The sequence below is a fragment of the Pipistrellus hanaki genome (assembly GCF_964339955.1).
Source record: "Pipistrellus hanaki genome assembly, chromosome: 3".
Taxonomy (NCBI): domain Eukaryota; kingdom Metazoa; phylum Chordata; class Mammalia; order Chiroptera; family Vespertilionidae; genus Pipistrellus; species Pipistrellus hanaki.
In genome coordinates this window covers 67186650-67208660 of record NC_140505.1, presented here as the reverse complement: position 1 = coordinate 67208660, position 22011 = coordinate 67186650, and the positions used below count along the sequence as shown (strand labels likewise).

At 36.5% G+C, this 22011-nt stretch overlaps 1 protein-coding gene across 3 annotated transcripts in view; it reads right to left on the bottom strand.

Moving 5' to 3' along the window:
• The window catches only part of DIAPH3 (diaphanous related formin 3), a 479703-nt gene that overhangs the window by 156908 nt on the left and 300784 nt on the right, over nt 1-22011 (bottom strand). For all 3 annotated transcript variants that reach the window (XM_084876736.1, XM_084876737.1, XM_084876738.1), the window contains 2 exons: nt 14860-14983; nt 5017-5182 (listed from right to left, as the gene is read on the bottom strand). In XM_084876736.1, the coding sequence (XP_084732862.1) occupies nt 5017-5182; nt 14860-14983 (290 nt within the window). The remainder of the gene's footprint in view (nt 1-5016; nt 5183-14859; nt 14984-22011) is intronic.

Below are 22011 nucleotides of genomic sequence, written 5' to 3'. Positions count from 1 at the left end.
CGTCAGTCAAATGCATCTATTATCCCATTGAGCTTTGCATAGCAAGTATATATCTTATCACTAAAGAGAAAAATTAAGCCAGTTAGTCTAGGTGTGTTTTTATTGTGAAAAGTCTAAAGAATAAAGATTAGAAGAACCTAGCAATTAAGTGTCAAGATTGCATTCCCAAAATATTCACCACCTGGCATTGATCAATTCCTTAAATAAGCAGATACCAAAGATAAGAAGAAAAATGATCCTATATTTAGAATATGTATTTTGTTCTAGTTTGGAGCTTTGTACATCCAAGTATGATCTCAGAATAACAATGAGGCCAATGAAGACAACTTCAAAATCATAAGCTCACTAGAATAAGAAAGGATAGAAGATATGTCCTATTATAATTATATAAGTTGACTCAACATCCAACCACAGGACTTTAACATGATTTCCTTTTCTCTGATATTATAGGAATTAATCTACAAGAACTAAGGAATACACAAAAAATGATTAGTACTTTGGAGTTCCTGTTATTTGCCTAGTTGGTCTAAAGAGTAGTCCTTGAAAATTACATTTAGAGTTGACAAGCATCAAATTTCTACATTTAAATGATTTGGAAAAATGAGTTTTGTTCTGGCTTCCCTCTTTATAAAAAAGCAATAACAAAACAGGAAGAAAAAAAAAAAAACCAACTAAAAATATCCTCACTGAATGAATTCATTTTTTTTTATTTTTATTTTTTAGCAAATCACCACTTTAGTTTGAATATTCAGAAGAATAAATTGTATTTGATCAACACACAAGATTTAATGAGTTATAATTGATTTTACATTTGTTCACTGCCCAGTGTTATTTCAATTGTATGAACCAAAAATCAACTTAAAGTCTGCAAATAGCATGAACAACAAATCTTTAACTAGATAAGACATAACTCTAACAATTTTGGAGAAATAATCTAAAGACAGAAGTACTGATTAAAATAAGTAGCTATTTATTTAGTTCAAATTATTCTATAGGGGAGCATAAAATTAAAAAAAAAAAAAAGGAATAAAATACTTTAAATATTTCCTTGTTATAATGAACCAGAGGCCCGATGCATGAAATCCTTGCAACAGGAGGCCTTCCTTCCCCCGGCTGCCAGCACCAGCTTCCCTCTGGCACTGGGGACCTGGCTTCCCTTGCAGTCCCGGCTTTGTTCTGAAGGTCGTCCAGAAGGATAACCAGTCTAATTAGCATATTACACTTTTATTATTATAGATTGGGAAAGGCAAAAATCACTATACTTCTATTTTATTGTAGGTAGCTAATTTGGGGAGTATATGTACACAATATCATTTGATCTTCAAAATGTAACATCCCAAAGAAACACATGCCGTTTTTAAGAGAAAACTGGGGCAGAGCAAGGTAAAGTAACCTGTCCCCAGTTATATTGCCCAGGGTGTTCTGATGCCACAGCCTCTTCCCTAAGCCACTGCTGTCTTTCCAATAATGAGGTAAATGGCAACACATCACTTTCAAAAACAAAGAGGATGAGGCTTCTATTGGCAGAATTCATAAGTCACTTAAGATGGGAAGAAATCAGAATTCTTTCTTTGTCATTGCACATAGTTCAGACGGAGGTATATATGTGGGAAACAAAACAAAGGGAGGGTCAGATTAGACTTCTTGAACTTGAAAATAGTTGCAAAGTTTAGCACTTTTATATATCTAAATCTAGGGGGCAAAAAAGACAATATAAGGCTCCCACTTTGTGTGCACAACAGAAATCTCTCTTCAGGCAGGGATTGCTTTTTGTTGCCATTGAAAACCTAAACCTAACATGGGTACAGATATGCAGGGTCTTAGAAACTATAAAGATGTCTCATAATCTGTTTTACTATTTTAAAACAGAAAAGTTTCATGTGCTCAGAAAAAAAAAAAAAAAAAAAAAAGCTACATGAACCAAAAAGTCTGACTTCTTTCGTGTAATGACATCAATTCTATTTGGTAATGTATGCAATTAAAAACTCAGAGGGTCTACATAGCAGTTACATATCTAATTAAAATAGAAAAATGGTATATTCTTAATGTATATAATTTGGTAGAGAAACTGTTTTCAAACATGTTATCTAAAGGGGACAGATAACAAAGGAGTCCTAAGAGGTGAAATCATGCCTAAGTATTTCTCTAAAATGAGATTGGTAAGCAAAATAAAGAAGTTGCCAGATGACATTTGCTTAAGGAGTTAGAGTGCTGTTGCACTGTGCTAACAACTCTGGTTAAAGAAGGAGACTAGCTAAATAGGAGACTATTCAATGACAATAAAGGAAGCATCATCAGGACTAGAAACAAGAAAGTTGAAGAAGAAACCATGCAATTCAGGTCTATGTTCAGGAGCAGTTTAAGCAAAATTCTCTAACCTCAATATGAATGGGGAAGGGGGCCCTGGACATGCATTATGCTTCAAGGCCATAGTGATCAATGAAGAGATGGACAATTATTATGAAGATTGGCTGAGGTAATATATGTAAGTAAGACATCTGGGAAAAATGTACGGTTCATAAAAATCCTATATAATAAAAGCCTAATATGTTAAGTATCTGGGCAATCAGTTGGCCGTTCAACCAATCAAAGCACAATATGCTAATGATATGCTAAGGCTGCTCAACCGCTCCTATGACATGCACTGACCATAGGGGGCAGACACTCTGACTGGTAGAGATAAGCCAGACACACGCTGGAGCCCTCCCCAGCTGGCCAACCTCCTTCGTCCCTCTCTGGCCACAATTGTGCACTGGTGGATCCCTCAGCCCGGCCTGTGCCCTCTCGAAATACAGGATCTCTAGAGGGATGTCAGAGCACTGGTTTCAGCCCAATCCCACAGGCCAGGCTGAGGAACCCCAATGGTGCACAAATTCATCCCCTGGCCTCTACTATAAATATTATTTCATGATTACATTTAATAATTTTATACATAATTGTGTCAGGGATCTCTCCAAGATAAGCTTTGAGTTTGATCATTTTTTTAAGTCTCACAGAATTCAGAAAAGCTGTTCTATTCACAGTTACCGTTTACACCAAAAGAATACAGATTAAATCACACTGTCCTCTCCCAATGGAGTTTGATATGTATAGCAATGATGTGTGACAACACATGAAGCACACTGCCAACCAGGGCAGCTCACCCAGGCCCGTTGTCAAGAGTATTTGTTGGGGAGGACAGTCCTATAGGCATACACCTCCTGCATGAGCTACCTTAGCTGCTCAGTCTCCAGCGCCCACAGAGGGCCACCTGATACATTGTGGCCCAGTGCCTCAGGAGAACAAAACTAAGTATTCATGCCTTCACCAGTTTGGCTCAGTGGAAAGAGCTTGTAGTTGAAGAGTCCCAGGTTTAATTCCAGTCAACGGCATGTACCTTGGTTGTAGACTGGATCCCCAGCCCTGATTGGAGCAAATGTGAAGGCAACCAATTGATGTGTCTCTCTCACATTGATGTTTCAGTCTGTCTCTCTGTCTTCTACTCTCTCAGAAAATTAATGCGATAATATCCTCAAGTGAGGATTAAAAACAAAAATAAACAAACAAAAACAGGTATTCACCATAAATCACATTTTTAGCATTAACTATCTAGCTTGGTCCTAGATATACAAAGAGCCCTTACCAGACAGGATATCCCAAGGGCTTTGAGGTGACCTCCCAGGAGTCAGGCAAGGACTAGAGCTTTTTTTGGAATGCTCAGGATTTGAGTATTTCAAGCTTGCTGAGTTAATCCTCTAGCCAATAATTTATTGTCCAACTACCATGTGCCAAAAGCTAAGGTAAACATTTAACATATATTATCCTGTTTAATATTTAAACACCCTTTTGAGAAAAAAATTGACATTCCCTTTTATAAATATGGAAAGTGAGTCTCAGGAATGTTAGTGTTTATAGTCGCATAACTAGTCCGCCACCCAAACCTAGCTCTTTCAGACTGCAAAGCCTTTGCTACTTCCACTAAGCCAATTTGCCTCATAAAACATTGTAAAAATTAATATATCATTCAATACAGCATACATATAGGCACATAATATACTTAATAATCAAAATCCCTTCTGGTATAAAAATAATTTAAATAATCACTTTGACTTGTGGAGGAAGTAAACAAGAGCTAGAAGCAAAATGTGTATTTAATGCAGATAGACTACTTTTCCTTTAAAATATCATTTATTAAAAGGCTATCTAATCATAACCAAGTGATTATAACCAAGTCCAATAAATTTAGCAAGGAAGGTGTAAAAAATAAACGACTAACTCTTTAAATCCAGTTTTTTTCTTCATACTTCAAGAACTTTTTAATCCCCACTAACATTTGCTGAAATACAGAAATGACTTACCTAACTATTAAGAATAACATATTTTTTCTTTGCAGAAATGTATCCCAGTTCCCTAGGGAGGCAACAATGCCTTCTCATTTTAATATGTATGGTTCTTTCCCCCTATCTAATCAGCTAATACTTTTCAAAAGATCTTTTTAATACCTAAATGAAAGGATTGCACATCAAAGACCTGACCTGCCTATTAAAGTATCTAAAGGAAACCCTAGAAATATAAAATCCATTCAAAAGCAAACTGCAGGTAGCTTATTGTACAATGCATTAAGAAAAGAACAGGGGGGAAAAGCTTCATAAGAGCTGCAAGGAATTTGGTAAAATTATACCACAAAAATACAAATTGATCATAAGTATAAAGAAACAAATTCATAGCCAAAAACTTACTATAAAAATTCTCTGTAATCAGTCAGGAGGGGAGTCTCTATGAAAAACTTCAGAAATTGTCAAAGTTTCAATAAAAATTTCTGATTACAGTTTAATGTTGGGAAGGCCAAAAAGGGAACAAACCACCCATTTTTTTAATAGATTCAAAATATGAAATTTTAAAGCTAACTTTCGACATCAGAAAAGGTAGATTTTACTAGACAACAGAAGTGGAATGAAGTAATGAAGTAAAAGTATTAATAGATAAGGTAGTATAGATAAATACTTTTTAAAACTCAAATTAAATTTTTTAACATACCATGAATGTGGCTCTGAAGTTATTTAAATCAGTCAAAAAGTCTTCCACAGACACCTTCTTCACGTCAACAGCATAGTATCCCATTATGCTCTGGTATAGCTTTTCCATGTTTTCATGTAACTTTGAAAGATTCTCATACTGTTCCTTTGTACTGATAACAAAGCTGTATATTATAGTTAAGGCATTTTGAAATTCCAAAGTACTGTTTTAGAAAAACACACACCTGTAAGTCCAATGTTTTGTTGTAATTGTTAGCTACTATTACACATCTCCAAAATGCCAAATCACCTCTAACAGTTAACCATTTTTAAAATTCATCTATACTGTACAGTGGTGAAATCTTAAATTCAATTTCTAATTAGATCAAGCAAAATTATCAGAATAGTTAAATATTTATACATTTTTCTTTCACAATTGAACTCAAGGAAATTTTTCTTCCAATTTGCCTATCTATATAATACAGACCATGTGATATGATTTAAAATTCTAGATCAGCAGTTGTAACATTACATTTAATGGCAGTGAAGTCAATAACATAGGCATTAAGTACAACAGTTCAACTGGACAACTGGGGTCAATTTCTAACTCCTAAAATTGGTAGTTCCATGCCTGTGGCCAAAATGTCCTCACCTGTAAAATGAGAATAACAGTAATATCAATTATCTTAATGATGCTGTTGTGAAGACTGAGTTAATACATACAAAGGTCTTAGAAAAATTAATGGCATCTAGAATACATATAAATACTTAGTATTTTATTGCCCGGTTATTCATTGTAAGCTTTACTTATGGTTACAAAGACAATCAAAAATAAATTTTTAAGAATGATATTTAAAATTTGGTATTTTATGGAATTAAATTCATGTTTTAATTTATCCTTTGGAAAATGGTAGTTTCTCCTATGTATTACCTGATTCGAACTGTGATTATACATACAAACAGAGATGTTATTTTCTCATTTATGACAACTCAGTTCAAAGCACAATGAGACAGAGAAGACTAAATGTGTATGTAGTAGTGGCATCAGAACACATTTTCTAAACAAAGCACAGAATTCTTTTGTGACATTACACATCGCTTAGGCAGTAAAATCACTGTCTGAAAAGGTGACTCTCTTAGCACATCAATAATAATTACATAAGGTTCCTTTAAATTGTGGTATTTAAATAAATGGAACACACAGAATCAAACTTACTGAAGTCATCTTACTGTCTCTAACACAAAAGGATAAACAGACATCAGCACACTTAATTAAAAAAAGAAAAAAAGCCAGTTAATAAGAATAACTAGATTGAAAAAAAGAATTTCTGGGGTGGAGTCACCTCTGTCAGTTCCTTCTATAATGCAAAACAATAATGGAAGGTTTATATCTAAAAAAGGAAAATTTGCCACAATTTCAAAATGATATGTTTCCTGTGGTCAGAGCATTCCCTGGTGGAGGATAAAATAAAGCAACAAATTCAGGCCCTTCCCTTTGAGATAGATGAATTAATGAATGAATGAATATGACCAAGGAGAAAGAGGTAGCACTGCAGCCAGATAGCTGGTGAATTCAGGGGGCACAGAAAAATTTTAGTAATTAGAACTCAACCTTCCCACAAGGTAGTATGGCATCTCAGTCCATCACAACCCACCTGTAACCATATCCACATGTTGCCAATTGCTCTTCTATGTCTGTTTTTCCTTTTTTTCTTTTTTCATACTATGCTCCATGTATTTTACAACTAGAGGTCTGATGCACGAATTCGTGCACAGGTGGGGTCCAGCTGGCCCGCCCCAATTGGGGCCGATTGAGCCAAGCTGACCAAGGGACAGAGGATGTGGGAGGTTCGTCAGCTAGACCTGCCCCTGATCAGGGTGGAGGGCCAATCAGGGAAGGGGCTGAGGGCGTTTGCCAGGCTAGCTTGGCCCCCTGGTGGAACTCCTGGTTGAGGGGACAATTTGCATATTAGCCTTGTTTGGCAAACTCATTAGTCAACAGAGCCAAATATCAACAGTACAACGATTGAAATTTCTTTTGAAAGCCAAATTTTTTTAACTTAAACTTCTTCTAACACCACTTCTTCAAAATAGACTCGCCCAGGCCATGGTATTTTGTGGAAGAGCCACACTCAAGGGGCCAAAGAGCCAGATGTGGCTCGTGAGTCGCAGTTTGCCAACCACGGACGTAACATATACAAAGTCTGAATTCTAATGCAAGAGCTAATTTATTATAATGGCCTTAAGAAAATCAATAAATCTTTCTGTGGCTCAGTTTATATTTAACTAAATGGCAAAATGCTCCTTTATACTTTCTAGAATGTAGATCACAAAACTACCAGTGAATGATGCATTTATATGTGGTATCTTTTTTAATTCTTATATGAGCAATAAAACTTTTTTTATAATTAGTAAAAATCACAAAATCACAAGGAATTATAACAATACTAGAGGCCCGGTGCACGAAATTCATGCACAGGAGGTGGGGGGTGGAAAGGGTCCCCTCAGCCCAGTCTGCATCCTCTCCAATCTGGAACTCCTTGGGGGATGTCCAACTGCTGTTTATTTCTTGTGGGATCGGGCCTAAGCCGGCAGTCAGACATCCCTCTCACAATCTGGGACTGGTGGCTCCTAACTGCTCTTCCTGCCTGCCTGCCTGCCTGATTGCTCCTAACTTGCTTCTTGACCGCCCCCTAACTGCTCCCTTGCTGACCTGATTGAAATCTAACTGCTCCCCTGCCAGCCCAATCACCCCTAACTGTCCTCCCATGCCTGCCTGTTCCCAACTCCAGCAAACAAGGTTGGCCCCAACTGCCCTTCTCTGCTGGCCATCTTGTGGCAGCCATCTTATGATGATATGGGGGGCGGCCATCTTGCGATGATATCGCATGAGGGAGTGAGGGCCACCTAGGCTTTTATTAGTATAGATAGTCACACAGAACAAATTGCCATATATTTTGTCTTGCAAAATATCCATATTCCATAAAATGCTGTGGGTAAAATGAACAAATGTAAATAAAAAACACATTTACCATACATACAGAAAGTATTATTATAGATGGAACATATGGTGATTTAATTGTAAAGTGAAATAATTTAATATAATAAGTTCAGAAATCAACATTGGTTTATTCAATCTATAAATTCTTACGTAAAACTCTTAATGTTCCTGATAGATAAAGCAATCCTGTATCCACATAGATTATTTATATAGTATTCTTAATTCCTATCTACTCTTTCAAGTTCAAACCTACCATTCAAGGCTTCACTAAATTCTTCTTCCATGAAGCTTTCTTCCTTACAGCTAAGAGTGATCATTTTTCCCATTGAATACATACAGCATTTGTAGTACATGGTACTCGTCTGTAATGATGTTGTGAATTGTCCTTTCTAATCCAATTCCTTAGTAGTGCTTTGTTCTCCCCCCATTTATGGGGTGTAGTCACCTCTGTCAGTTCCTTCTCTAATGCTGTGCCCCACCTTCTTCGTTGTATTAAGTCTAACCATTTACAACTATTAGTACATTGGTGCCAGTTACTTAATTCACCCTAGTGTCATCTTTTTTGAACTTGAGTGAGAAGGGTAACAGGCCTTCTCACAATTCTGATGGAAGACTGCACATAAATGCATTCTTACACACACAATATAGGTGTAATTAAGAGCTAAGAGAGGACCTGAACAGCTGTTGACCTGAACAACAGGTTACCCTGTTACCAAAAGTGTTTCTAACTGTACGGTTACTATTTTTCTGCCCGTATCAGTGCTTATAAGGCTTTAAACTTTAAAAACAGGCACTTCACAAATCCTAGTAATTTTACTCTAATACCTGGGAATATCTCTAGTCTCAAGAATCAATTTGGTAATCAGATTAAATTAAAGCTATAAGTATTATCCAATCCATTTTTTTTTTTTTAATTTTCAGATACAAAGCAAAAGTTATTGAAATATTTGGGAAATGCTGGGCATACTTAATCAAAACAGTATAATTCTATTTAAAAATGCGATGGGAAAGACTAAGAGTCAAAACCATTAAAATTACATGGTCTTATTCTAAAACTAGAGAGCTTTATAAGTTAACTAGAAGCTCTATGCACGAAATCATGCACCAATGGGGTCCCTCGACCTGGACTGTGGGATCAGGCCGAAACTGGCTGTCCTACATCCCCCAAGGGGCCCTGGATTGCAAGAGGGTACAGGCCAGACTGAGGGAACCCACCAGTGCACAATCCTGATCACGGGGAGGGATGTGAGAGATTGGCCAGCCACAGAGCGACAGTTGGAGGGCTCCAGGGCATGTCAGGCCCATCTCACTCAGTCCCAATCAGCCAGATCCCAGAAGCAAGCTAACCTACCACTTGCAGCAGCTGCCTCTTGATGGTCAGTGCACGTCATAGCGACTGGTCAACCAGTTGACTGTCTGCCCCCATGTTGTTAAAGCATGTCATAGTGAGCGGATGAGCAGCCTTAGTATATCATTAGCATATTATACTTTGATTGGTTGAATGGATAACCAGACATTTAGCATACTCGGCTTTTATTATATAGGATTATCTTATAATTGTTATCTATCAATATAAACAATGTGCTCCAAAGGGAAGTAGAGCTTTGAATAATTGGAATTACCAATGAGATTGATAAAATTGTGATTAAACTGAAACAATTTTGGAAATAGCCAAATTCTTAGAAGTTTAAAATGATTTTCTAATAGGATTGGATAAATGATTAGATTAATGAGGTCTCTAAGTTATTATTGATGGGCTACTCATTAAGAGATGATGGAATATTCAGACAGGAAAACAAAACAAAACAAAACAAAACAAACCCACAAATACACATCATTATCATCACCCAAAAGAGAAACTAAATGAAGATGTTCTTGTGCTAACTGTTAAACTGCAGATAAAAGTACGGTAATACCCATTTTAGTAGTAGTAAGGCTTTATTTTTCCCCAAGCTCCTTATAAAAAGCTTTAAAGAAACAGGTGAGCTTTTATACACAATAAATATTTAATAAAATTCATTAGAAAAATATTGGTATTCATCCAGTCACTTATTTTTATAAAATCTGTTTTCTATTCCTTTACTAGGACATAGGCCAAATTCTCATTAATTTCTATATTAAAGACTGTAATTGTCCCATTTGAAAGGTATGTTGACAAGCAGACATGTGTTCACATGTGTTGAATTACAAATATTTAGTGTTGGCCAACTATTATAAGTAGTAAGACAAAGATTTAGGATTCAACTTCTGGTCAACAGTATAGCTTATTATTAAACTACCTGGCACTAATATATTCTATGGGTGTATTTTTATTTATTTATTTAAAATGAATCTGCATTATATTACAGAAATTCTCTTCTTCCCCACATTGACTTTTTTACCCTGCTCCCAACCTTCAGGCTTTCACTGCACTACTGCCTATGTCCAAGGGTTATGTATATGCTTTGCCCTCATTATTGTACCTTCCCACAAAAGTTATCTATTACTTCCACTAACACATTTGATATGGATCAGCTTCAATCAGTTATATATATCCAATACCTTTTATATATCTTCTTAATTACCCAGGCATCCAGCCGCCAATCTATACGTATTCACTGAACTCCACTGTATTCCCCTCTTTTGGGCACTAGGGAAAATAGTAGTTAACAAAATAAGCAAAATCCCTCCTTTTGTGAAATCTAGTGATAAAACACACACACACACACACACACACACACACACACACACACTAAGTAAATGAGATATTCAGACAGTGGTAAGTATGATGAAGAAAAAGTTTTGTGATGTTATACAGAGTGACAGATGCTAATTTACATTGGGCTCCAGGGAAGTCCTGACTAAGGTGACATTGACAGAAGTAACTGAGGCTTGACTGTAAAACAGCAGTACATGTTAAGTTGTGTAATAACCTTTGTGAGTGTCCTAAGATTTCAGAGAAGAAAAAGATGCATATAAATTTGAAGATTCACAGAGAATGGGGAGCAGGGTATTTTAACGCAAGTCTTACAAGTTTATTACGAATGGATTACATGCCGAAACCGGTTTGGCTCAGTGGTAGAGCATCGGTCTGCGGACTGAAAGGTCCCAGGTTCGATTCCGGTCAAGGGCACGTACATTGGTTGCGGGCACATCCTCAGTAGGGGGTGTGCAAGAGGCAGCTGGTCAATGTTTCTCTCTCATCAATGTTTCCAGCTATCTCTCTCTCTCCCTTCCTCTCTGTAAAAAAAAAATTTTTTTAAAGAAATTAAATTAAAAGAATGGATTACATAGAAGATAGTCAAGTGATAAAGGAAGAAAAGAGAAAAATAATTAAAGAAAGAAAAATCTGTCCTTACAAATCACACAGCTACCCAACTTTTCACTCCTGCAAATGGACCGTGTATAATACAAACTTACATTTCAGCCATTCCACTCTTCTGTTTTATTTACTCACTTTAGTTCAATTAAATAAAAATGTACATCATTCTTTTACCTGAAAAATGCTATACTTTATGTAGTGTTAGATATAGATAAGATATCTTTTTTTGAAGGAATTTATTGAGATAGTTTCAGCATCTTCATAGAAGTATCAGAAGTGATTAAAACACTGCTATACAACAGAACAATAAAAAGTAAGTGCAGAATAAAAGCAGGATTGCAATGAAGAAATTTAAAGAATATAACATAGGAAAGAGTTAAGTAACTTGTTATATAAAATTTAATATTATTCACATATAATAGTTTGTATATAACAATATTAATGCCACCCACCTCGAACATGTGTTACATATTTTTCAAGCAAATATTTATACTGGTATTATTCAACTCTAATTATATTTCTGAGCAGGTTTAGCAATTGGAAAGTAACATTATTATTATTATTAAAAGTCAATGTGATGTGGACCGTGTTTCTCAGTGGTTTAGCATTGACCCAGGAACCAGGAAGTCATGGGTTCAATTCTGAGTCAAGGCACATAACTGGGCTAAATCCCCAATAGGGGGCATGGAATAGGCAGCAGATAGATGCTGTTTCTCACTCATTGATGCTTCTATCTCTCTATCCCTTCCCCTTCCTCTCTCTCTAAAAATTCAATAAAAACACATTAAATATTTTTCTTTAAAAGAAGTCAATGTGCTATCTCTGAAATAATTGTGTAAAGACTTTAAAGAATGTACTAAATTAACATTTTTAAATATTAAGTAGTATATGTAAAGAAAGCATGCACTGGAAAAATAAAAATACAATCCTATATAATAATCCTATATAACAAAAGGCTAATATGCAAATTGACCAAATAGTGAAAAGATTGGTCACTATGACACACACTGACCACCTCGGGGCAGACGTTCAATGCAGGAGCTGCCCCCCAGTGGTCAGTGAGCTCCCACAGGGGAAGCCTTTCCTGCTTCTGCAGCAGCACTATGTAAGTCCTACTGATGGCTCCCAGGCTGACAGACACCCCCACCCGAATGCCCAAATTTCGTAAACCAGGCCTCTGGTATACTATAATTGAATACTATTAGTAAAATTTCCTATTATAACAAAAATTTTATAATTTAAGAATATTTGATTAACAGATTAAGTTCACTAAATTATGATTTTTACTTTAAATATCCAGTTGTAATAATGCAGCATTCTTAACAACTTGGACAATATATATATTCTTCCAGAACAGGTTGAGGAATCACACACTTGATATGTGCTTCAACTAATAAGCACTAAAATTTAAAACAAAGTTTGAGCATTAATAACCCAAATTTTAATTAAATATATTTTTATTCATTGTGCATTTTCATTTCATATTCTTGCAGTTTCTAAGATCTAAGCAGCTCATAATTTGCCATTTTAATAAGATCTTATAAATGCATTTAATATTCAAGATCTGATTTGTTGTCAGTCCTAATTAAAGTAAACAAAGCTTCACAATGAATGAATTTAATTACCTTGAAACTAGTATGTCTAAGAGGAAAAGCAAACGAGTGCAATCTAATCTCAGCAAGTATATTTATGATCATAAGCTCTGTCAATAGCAAAGTGCACCAACTGTTCATATATCTGACTTCCAAGAGATACATGAATGCTAATCAGTTCATTAGAGGCTTCTAGGTTGTGATATTTAGCAACAGGATATAGTAGCTTTCATGTCCATGGAGTATAACTATACTCAGAATAAAAAACTGTTTCCAACAAAGCATCATCCTTCCTATTTTCTGATTTCCTGCTAGTTATTTTTTATGAGTTGCATACCTTTTAAGAAGGAGACATCATTCAGCTTCTTGTATCATATGAATACAAGTATTAATAGGTCCAGAGATCACCTGCTAAGCATGACTCTGCTACACAGGCTCTAAGCTCAGGAATTCATCTTAAGTTACATGTCCTAGAAACCCAACTTGCATAATTAGTACACTCACAATGGATTACCAGAGACTCTATACAAGCAAAAACTTTTCTAAAACGCTTTCTATCAGTAAAGAACAATAAAATACTTTCATTAATAGTACTTAATGATTACAATAAACTGGCACATATGAATATTTTAACATGATAGAAATGATTGAGAAAAAAAACAAGAATGGTAAAATTAATAAAACTCTGCTATAAAAAAATTTACAAATTAATTTTGAAAACCATATGTTGCCAAATGAGAAGAAACTGCAAAATATACTTTTGATAAATATATTTCATTTTTAGTTTTAAAAAAATAACCATATCTAGTAGAGTGATAATAGTGCCCTGTCTTATAAAAAAAAGAAACTGGATAGATAGGAAAGATAGGAAAGAAAATAAATACATTAGTCAGAACTGATTGTTGCTGAGTGGATTTTTATGATATTTCCCCAAAGATACTGTAGAGATAGCTAAAATTGAACTAATTCACAATTAAGCTGAAAGTATATACAAGAAAATCTATGACAAGCCAAATAATAATTTTGTGATATGCCAAGTCTCAGGAGAGATAGAAAGAGGAAAAGTAGTTATTTTATTTCAAGTAACTCAGCTTAAAATAAATATTAGGTGTGTCTATTTATAAGAGCTCATTTTAAAAATGGGTTATCCTTTCATGTATAATTCTGAAGTCCATATGGAATTTTAATAATGCATAGTAGCAATACTTTATTATAACACAAAAGATATCCGTCTCTAATTTTACAGAATGGTTTGCAAAGCAACTCAACATTAGTTTCAGGAAATAAAGTTTATTACTTCAATTACTCATTAGAGATTAAGCCACCAAGTTAGCAAAACCAAAGATAATTGAATTCAAAAGAAACCTTATGTTAAGCAGAACACAAGCCTCATGCTACTGATTTTCTATAAGTATGTATACACACATACATGTCAATTTTATTTTAGGTTTGGAGAATATCTGCACAAATAGTGATTGTGACAAACTCAATTTTGATTATTGAACTATGTAGTATTTCTAAAGAAAACAGAAAGTTTCTGGAACACAAGTTAAATTTTAGCATAGGACAAGCCTTGAAATTAAGCTGATTACTCACACCAGTTTATGCTCTTTATCCTGAAACATTTCAACATATCAAAATCACATCATGTTAGATTCAAAATTCCTCAATTCGAATTTTCATATCCTTTTAATCTACCATGAACTTCAAAAGGAAAACGGACATGTGGAAGGGATAAGGTGAGAAAAAATATTGTTCAAGTTGATAAGAAGGGGAAAAATGGAAATCAATAGAATACATTTCAGTATTGTTCAGATAAACACTTTGATAAATTTCCCTGCAAGAAGGTAAAGATTAAGCCTATAATGTGGTACTACAGAATGATCTCTGGTTATGCAAATGTACTTCAAATGTTAAAATAATTTGTAATTCTATTTGACTAGTAATTTATTTAGATATCAAAAGGATATGGACATCTTTGTCACAAACTTATCATGCACGTCCTCAGGAGGGGGAAAGGTTTCCAAATCTCTCTCAATCTGTTGAAGCTGCCTTCCCATCTGCTTCAGATTCTTTTCCAGCATTTCCACAGAGACTGAAAGAGAGTATATTAAATGCCTTAAAAGGACAAAATTATAATATATAAAAGGTAAAACACTCTAAAAACAAAATATTTGTGAAAAACCTTACAATAAGGAAGTAAAAAATTTATTATAATAAAGGGAAGGTAAAAATCAGTAAACTTGTTAAAACTTTCAATTTTTAAATCCTGGAATAAAGTAAATTTATTAAAGTGTCTTTAAGACATTAGATAAAATTTATAGCAAACCACATGAACAAACGGTATTTAGAAAATGTGTTTAAAATTAAAGTTCTTAAGATTAAAAATGGTAGCAGAGAAGGTGGATGCTGCACAAACATGCTCTCAGGAACAAGCTATAATTACAACTGAAATACAGAAAGTTTTCAGGAATAATCAACGAAAAACTCACAGGAGAACCCTGATACCCTGGAGCTGAAGGTGGAGAAGGCATACAGACTGATAGGAGAGGGAGAGGCGTGAAAGGACAGGCTGGACACTCACAGAATTGAAGTCCTGGAGAAATATATCAGCTTTGGGGGGGGGAGTACCGCTCCCAACTCTAGAATCTAATACCCACACTGGGCTCCTTAGCAGAGAGCACAAAATCTGAGGAGGGTACCCGAATAGCATCTGGCTGTAAAAAGAGTGGGGTGAGTTTGCAAGGAAGTGGCAGCTGAAAGTTTGGGCATTACCTTGAAAGGCCAATGCATAAAAATCCCCTGTGGAGCCACCCACCTTGTGCCTCTGGCAGAGGGAGGTGAGAGGTACAGTGGACTAGAGAAGTGAGAGCAGAACCCAGGACTGGAGACTCCGAGAATAGAGCTCAGAAGGAAAATGCTCCAAGTTTCCTGGGCCAGCAGCACAGAACAACTTTCACACATAGACATTTGCCTTGCCTGGGGGGAAGACAGTCAACACACCCTATTGGAAAACATCTTACCTTGAGGCCACTTAAGATTTAAAAGTAACAATCAGCCTATAGGCAGAAGCAATTGCCTCATCCCTTTGAAAAACCTCTCCCCACACCTGAGGATGACTGCCTAGTGCAATTCAAGTCAGAATCCTATAGTCTGTAAGCAGAGGCATCTCTGGAGGCCCTGAGTCTTGGTCTTATCCAATTAGTCAGAAACAGCCTTTAATACTGTCCTGCACTAGAGATTGAGAGGTGTAGAGAATCTACCTAAAACACTGTCACAAACCCAAACAGACAACCATAATGAGAAGACAAAGAAACAACCCCCAAATAAAAGAACTAGAGAATTCTCCAGAAGAAGACATAAATGAAGAAGAGCTAAGAAATTTATCTGAAACAGAGTTCAGAGTAATGAATTATGTAAAAATGGTAAAAATGCTCTCAACAGTATGAAAAAAGATATAGTAACTATGAAAAAAGAACAGTCTGAGATAAAGAATGACAAAACACAAAGAACACACTGGGAGAATACACAGCAGAGGAGGGGAAGCTGAAGGGTGAGTCATATTAAATGCCTTAAAAGGACAAAATTATAATATATAAAAGGTAAAACACTCTAGAAACAAAATATTTATGAAAAAGGTACACAGTTTCCATATCCTTTTGATCTACCATGAACTTCAAAAGGAAAACAGACATGTGAAAGGGACAAGGTGAGAAAAATATTATTCAAGTTGATAAGAATGGGGAAAAATGGAATAAGAAGACAGATTTGAAAATATCAATCAGAGAACCAAAAAATTTTTTTAAATTAAAAATTTAAAAAGGATATATATATATATATATATATATATATCCTTTTTAAAATTTTTAATTTTAAAATTTTAATTAAGTCTGTCTTCTTATTCCATACACACACACACACACACACACACACACACACATACACCTAGAGGACTTTAATGGAGAGATTGACAACAATACAGTCATATATACTTCTAGAGGACTTTAATGGAGAGACTGACAACAATATAATCACAGCTACTAACTTCACTGGACAGATCTTCCAGACAAAAACTTAACAAAGAAACAGAGACTATAAAGAACACACTGGATCAGATGGATTGCATAGAAATTGTAGAACATTTTACCCCAACGCAGCAGAATATATATTCTTCTCAAGTGCACATGGATCATTCACAAAGACAGACCATATGTTAGAACACAAAACAAGTATCTACAAGTTCAAGAAGATTGAAATCATATCAAGCATCTTCGCAGAAGAGAATGGAATGTAATTAGAAATCAACTACAGTAAAAACAACAAAAAACATTCAAACATATGGAGGCTAAATAGCATGTTATTAAACAATGAATGGGTTACCAAAGAGATCCAGAAAGAAATAAAAAAAAACTTCCTGGAAACAAATGAAAATGAACATACAACAACCAAAAATCTCTGGGACACAGCAAAAGCAGCCCTAAGAGGGAAGTTCATAGCACTCAATATGTAGGCATGGTTGATTAAATCATTGTTCGTTACTGATTAAGCTCAATCTCCAGCTCCTCTCTCCCCTCCCTGGAGATCAGAGAGTGGACTGATAATTCTAACCTTTCAACCACATGGTTGGTACCTCTGACCAACAGCACCCCCGACCCTCCAATTCTGAAACATCACGGTTACCCCTCCACACCATCTGTAGGTGAATAATCTCATTGCATAGAAAATATACTATTGCTTAAGAAACTTCAAAGGTTTTAAGAGCTCTATGTCAGAAACCAGGAAAAAGCCCAAATATTTTTTATTATACCACATGGATGGAGAAGTGCCTGGTCAGAGGGCAGAACTCCAGTAGCTATGATAAGGCATAAGAGAAGTACATTTCTGATTCATGAATGGTCATCCTCAGTGCGGTCGAAGGGCTGGGCTGCCCTCTGAGGAGGCCAGCTACTTGCAACTGAACACGAAGCCATTCCAGTGAGTGAGTGCTTCTCAGTGGGCTGAGAGAAGACAGGCTTAAGGTTCACATGAAAGGCTTCTTGGGTGATCTTTTGAGCCTTTCCAACTCCTTGGTAGCCCGTGGGTCAGCAACTATGTCCTATCATTGTGATTTTAAGCACCTTTTTAATGACCCAGTTTCCACATCAGTGAAATGGGGAGAATCCCACCTTATGTTTTTTTACCTCACAGATCATATGTTATAACATAGGATGAAGAATTTTTTTAATGGAGTATACTATGCAGTGTTACTCTTATTGTTAGAACAGTAAGTAATGAAGAGATTAACAATTGAAGTCATTAATATTACAATCAAAGTGAAAGTAAATCACCATCATCATGCAGGGAAAACAGTGCTATGGAAGTCAGGCCAAAAAGAAAAGTTGCTAATTTCAAGGGTAAAATATTAGTAATGTCTGCGGCATATTCAAACATTTAAGGTTAACATCATAAAAAGTAGGCCACCTGAAAGAAATGGTTCTTTGGCTACTCTACAGATGAAAACCCCACGAAGCTATGACTCACGCTTCATCAGCAGTCTCCAAGCACATTACCTGCACATTATAGTTAAGAGGACTTAAGCACAATTGATCAATTTTTCACTGTTGGTTTTTAAATAGACCAAAGGACAATTGGAAGAGAGAAAGGCAGGTGCAAATTCTAGGCTAATCTATCTACATAAAAGAGTAACATGCTAATTGACCATCAATTACCATGACAATCATCAGCCAATCAGGAGTGGGCATGCAAATTAACCCAACAAATATGGCGAGTTATTCTGCATACGTGGGCGGGGTGGGACACCCGTGTCATCACCATGGCAATGATGCAGGCATTCTACACCACCCCAGCCACTCCTGGCCTCTGGGTAGGGTTGGAAGGAGGAAAGGCAGATCTTTCCCCTCCAGGCTGGAGCAGAAAGGCGGCTCTGGGCCAGAGGGGAAAGGCGGTGCCAGCAGCTAGGGAAAGGAAGGCCCATTCTTGCATAAATCTTCCTGCATCAGGCCCCTAGTATATATTTAAAACTGAATGGAAGAACAACTGAACAACTAGTCGCTATTGCATGTACTGATCATCAGGAGGCATGTGCAAAACATGGCAGGCGTTAGTCATGGCAGGATGGTGGAGCAGGTAAGCAGAGACACCAGAATAAGGTGGGGTGCCAGTCACTGTCATCAGGGCAAGCCTCTGGTGGTTAATGAAAATTCATTGCTCTCGCACACAGTGGTCCTGCTTGGCATTCACACCTGCTACTGTCACCGGCTCCACTTGCACCCGCAGTTGGCACCCCGTGCTGGCCCCGATCGCTTGGTGCTGTCAATGTGTGCGAGTGGTGGCTGCCAGTCCTGATCGCCCCTCAGGGCTTCCCCACAAGCCCCTGCTCCTGATGGGTGATCAGGGCTGGCAGCAATAGCCCTGCGGCCAGCGGCCAGCAATAGCCCCGCTTGCACCTACTGACTGTACCACAGCCGTCAATCACACTCATTGCAGGCCCAGCTCACACCCACTGCTGGTGCGGGCCCCAATCGCTCCAATCAGACAATGGGTGTGAGCAGGACTAGCACCATCAGGGCGTGGCAGCAGGAGGGGCTGCCAGCAGACAAGGGACCCAGTGTCGTAGCAGGAGGTGTCCCGGAGGATGGGCCTAGATCTGCCCCTGTTCCCATTGTAGCCTCAAAGCACAAATTTGTGCACTGGGCCACTAGTAAAATATAATCTACTGCTTTCTCCAAAGATCCACTTTCACTCAGTGAATATGGAAATGCATGAAACAACATGGTATATAACACATGCAAAATTTTTCAATGAACCCAGCACAGATGAAAATTATTATATCTGTAAATAACAGCATATTTAGGTGTTGCTTAGGGCAGAAGGGGTGGACAATGAAGGTTCGCTATTACTAAGAATGGTAAGTTTACCTCTTTTATTATTACTAATTATCTATATCTTGGATCTGTAAAATATTTCATATTATATCTTATCATGCAGTTTTTATATATTTGGAAACATACATTGTAAAATTGATAAAATGTGTGCATGTACACCTGAAATTATGAAGCATCAAGATAAATAATTTCATAAATATTTTTATTTAATGCATCTGATCAATATTGATTGTTATATATTTTCATGTATATACTAGAGGCCAAGTGCATGAATTCATGCATGGATGAGGTCCCTCTGGGTGGCCTGTAGGGTTCAGGCCAAAACCCACAGGTCCAATGCCGCCTGCAGCTCCAACCTGCCGCTCCCGCTCATCCCAGCCCCACTGTGCCTGCTGTGGGCTCGAACCCAATCAGACCCGATCAGGAGAGGCTCATGCTGCCACAGCAGTGCTTGCCAACAATGAGCCCTGCATCTGGTGACCTCCCAAGGGAAGTTGCCTGCAGGAACAAGCCAGGAAGGGACCCCCAGAAGGCTCCAGGGTATGTCCAGACCATCTCACTCAGTCCCCGATCCTAGCAATAAGCTAACTTACTGGTTGGAGCATCTACCCCCAAGTGGTCAGTTCATGTCATAGAGACTGGTCAACCATTGACTGTCTGACACCTGGTAGTCAGTGCACATCATAGTGAGCTGTTGAGCAACTTTAGCATATCATTAGCATATTATGCTTTGATTGGCTGTTTGGTTGTTCTGCCATTAGGTCTATTTGCATATTACCCTTTTATTATATAGGATTCTAGTATATTTTCTCTGCAGAAATTTAAATAAAACAATTTACATTAAATAATTTTTAAAAAAACATAATATAGTTTTTAGGGTCATCTTATGGGTAATACTAAAGAATATTTAAGTATTTCCTTAATGTTTTTCTTTTTTCAGCAATGATATTTCTAGAGTTAACTCCTTTATACATCTTCAAACATAATTTAACCACATTTTTCACATGTGTCATGTTCTTTGAGGTCAGTGACTATATTTTTTATATTGGAATCTGAACTACAACAGTGAGTTTTAAATTGTATACAATCAGAGAAATGTTTACTGGTATCTGTACACGACCTGTGCATGAATTTTTTTCTTTCAATTTTGTCACTTTTTTTGTCCAAGAAATTAATCTGGGTTTTTACTCCTTTTCATGATTTAGAAGTAACAAAACATAGTCATCATCAAACAGAGTTAGATTATTTTAAGGCAATTTCAACTTTTGCATTGCACTAGGTTAATGCTCAGACAGAGGTGATGTCTCTGTCACCTCACACATTTGTGTCTCTTCCCAACACATTGCCCTTCTTTAATCACCACACCTCAGTAGAAAGAACCTTGGATTCTTTTTCCTATGCTAGAAACCTACTAGTCTTGAACCTTCTTTCTCCTTTACAGGATCCTTAGATCCAAACGATCATGACACCCCTGGAATTTTACTTGACAATATTAATTTAAATACATCCCTTTCCTGCTTAAAACCATCAAGTAAACTGTTTACATTGACAATATGGCTTGGCTCGAATCCAGATACAGCCCAGTTTACTTCCAAAACAGTATTCTGCTTGTGCATTCCTTACCTCGTTCCTCTTCATCCATTCTGTAAAGGAAGCTGGAAATAATGTCTATTGGCCTTGTCCGCTCTGCCAGAGTCACTTGAATTCATACTTTATAGCAAGAGTCAAACACTATAGCCACCCCTTGGTGAGCTGCTCTCCCTACCTTGATACCTGATAATTGTCTCATCTTTGCAATTACCATACTCTATTTTACTTTTTTTCATGTGCTTTCCTCCCCCAATTGACTAGGAATTCCTTAAGAGAAGATACCATATTTTATTCATCAATTGGGTAGTGAGAGCCTGAGGTGGGGTGCAGGAGTGGGTTAGAAGAGGTCAATTGTGAAAAAAGGGATATATGTAATACTTTCAACAATAAAGATTTTTAAAAATGAAATGGGGAAAATACAACAGATTAAATATCTAGAAACTTAAAATCTAAGACACAGACTTATCTCCTTGTATGTAATTATGATAATTATACATTAGAGGTGTTAAATAAGCTTTGAATAAAAATTAAAATCACAACTATAAATATTTAAGTTTAAAGCAATCATGAATTTCTGTAATATGATGGCTTCTATGATTTACCAGGTTAATATTTCAAATAAAAAGAGAGAGTAGAGATTATTACACAC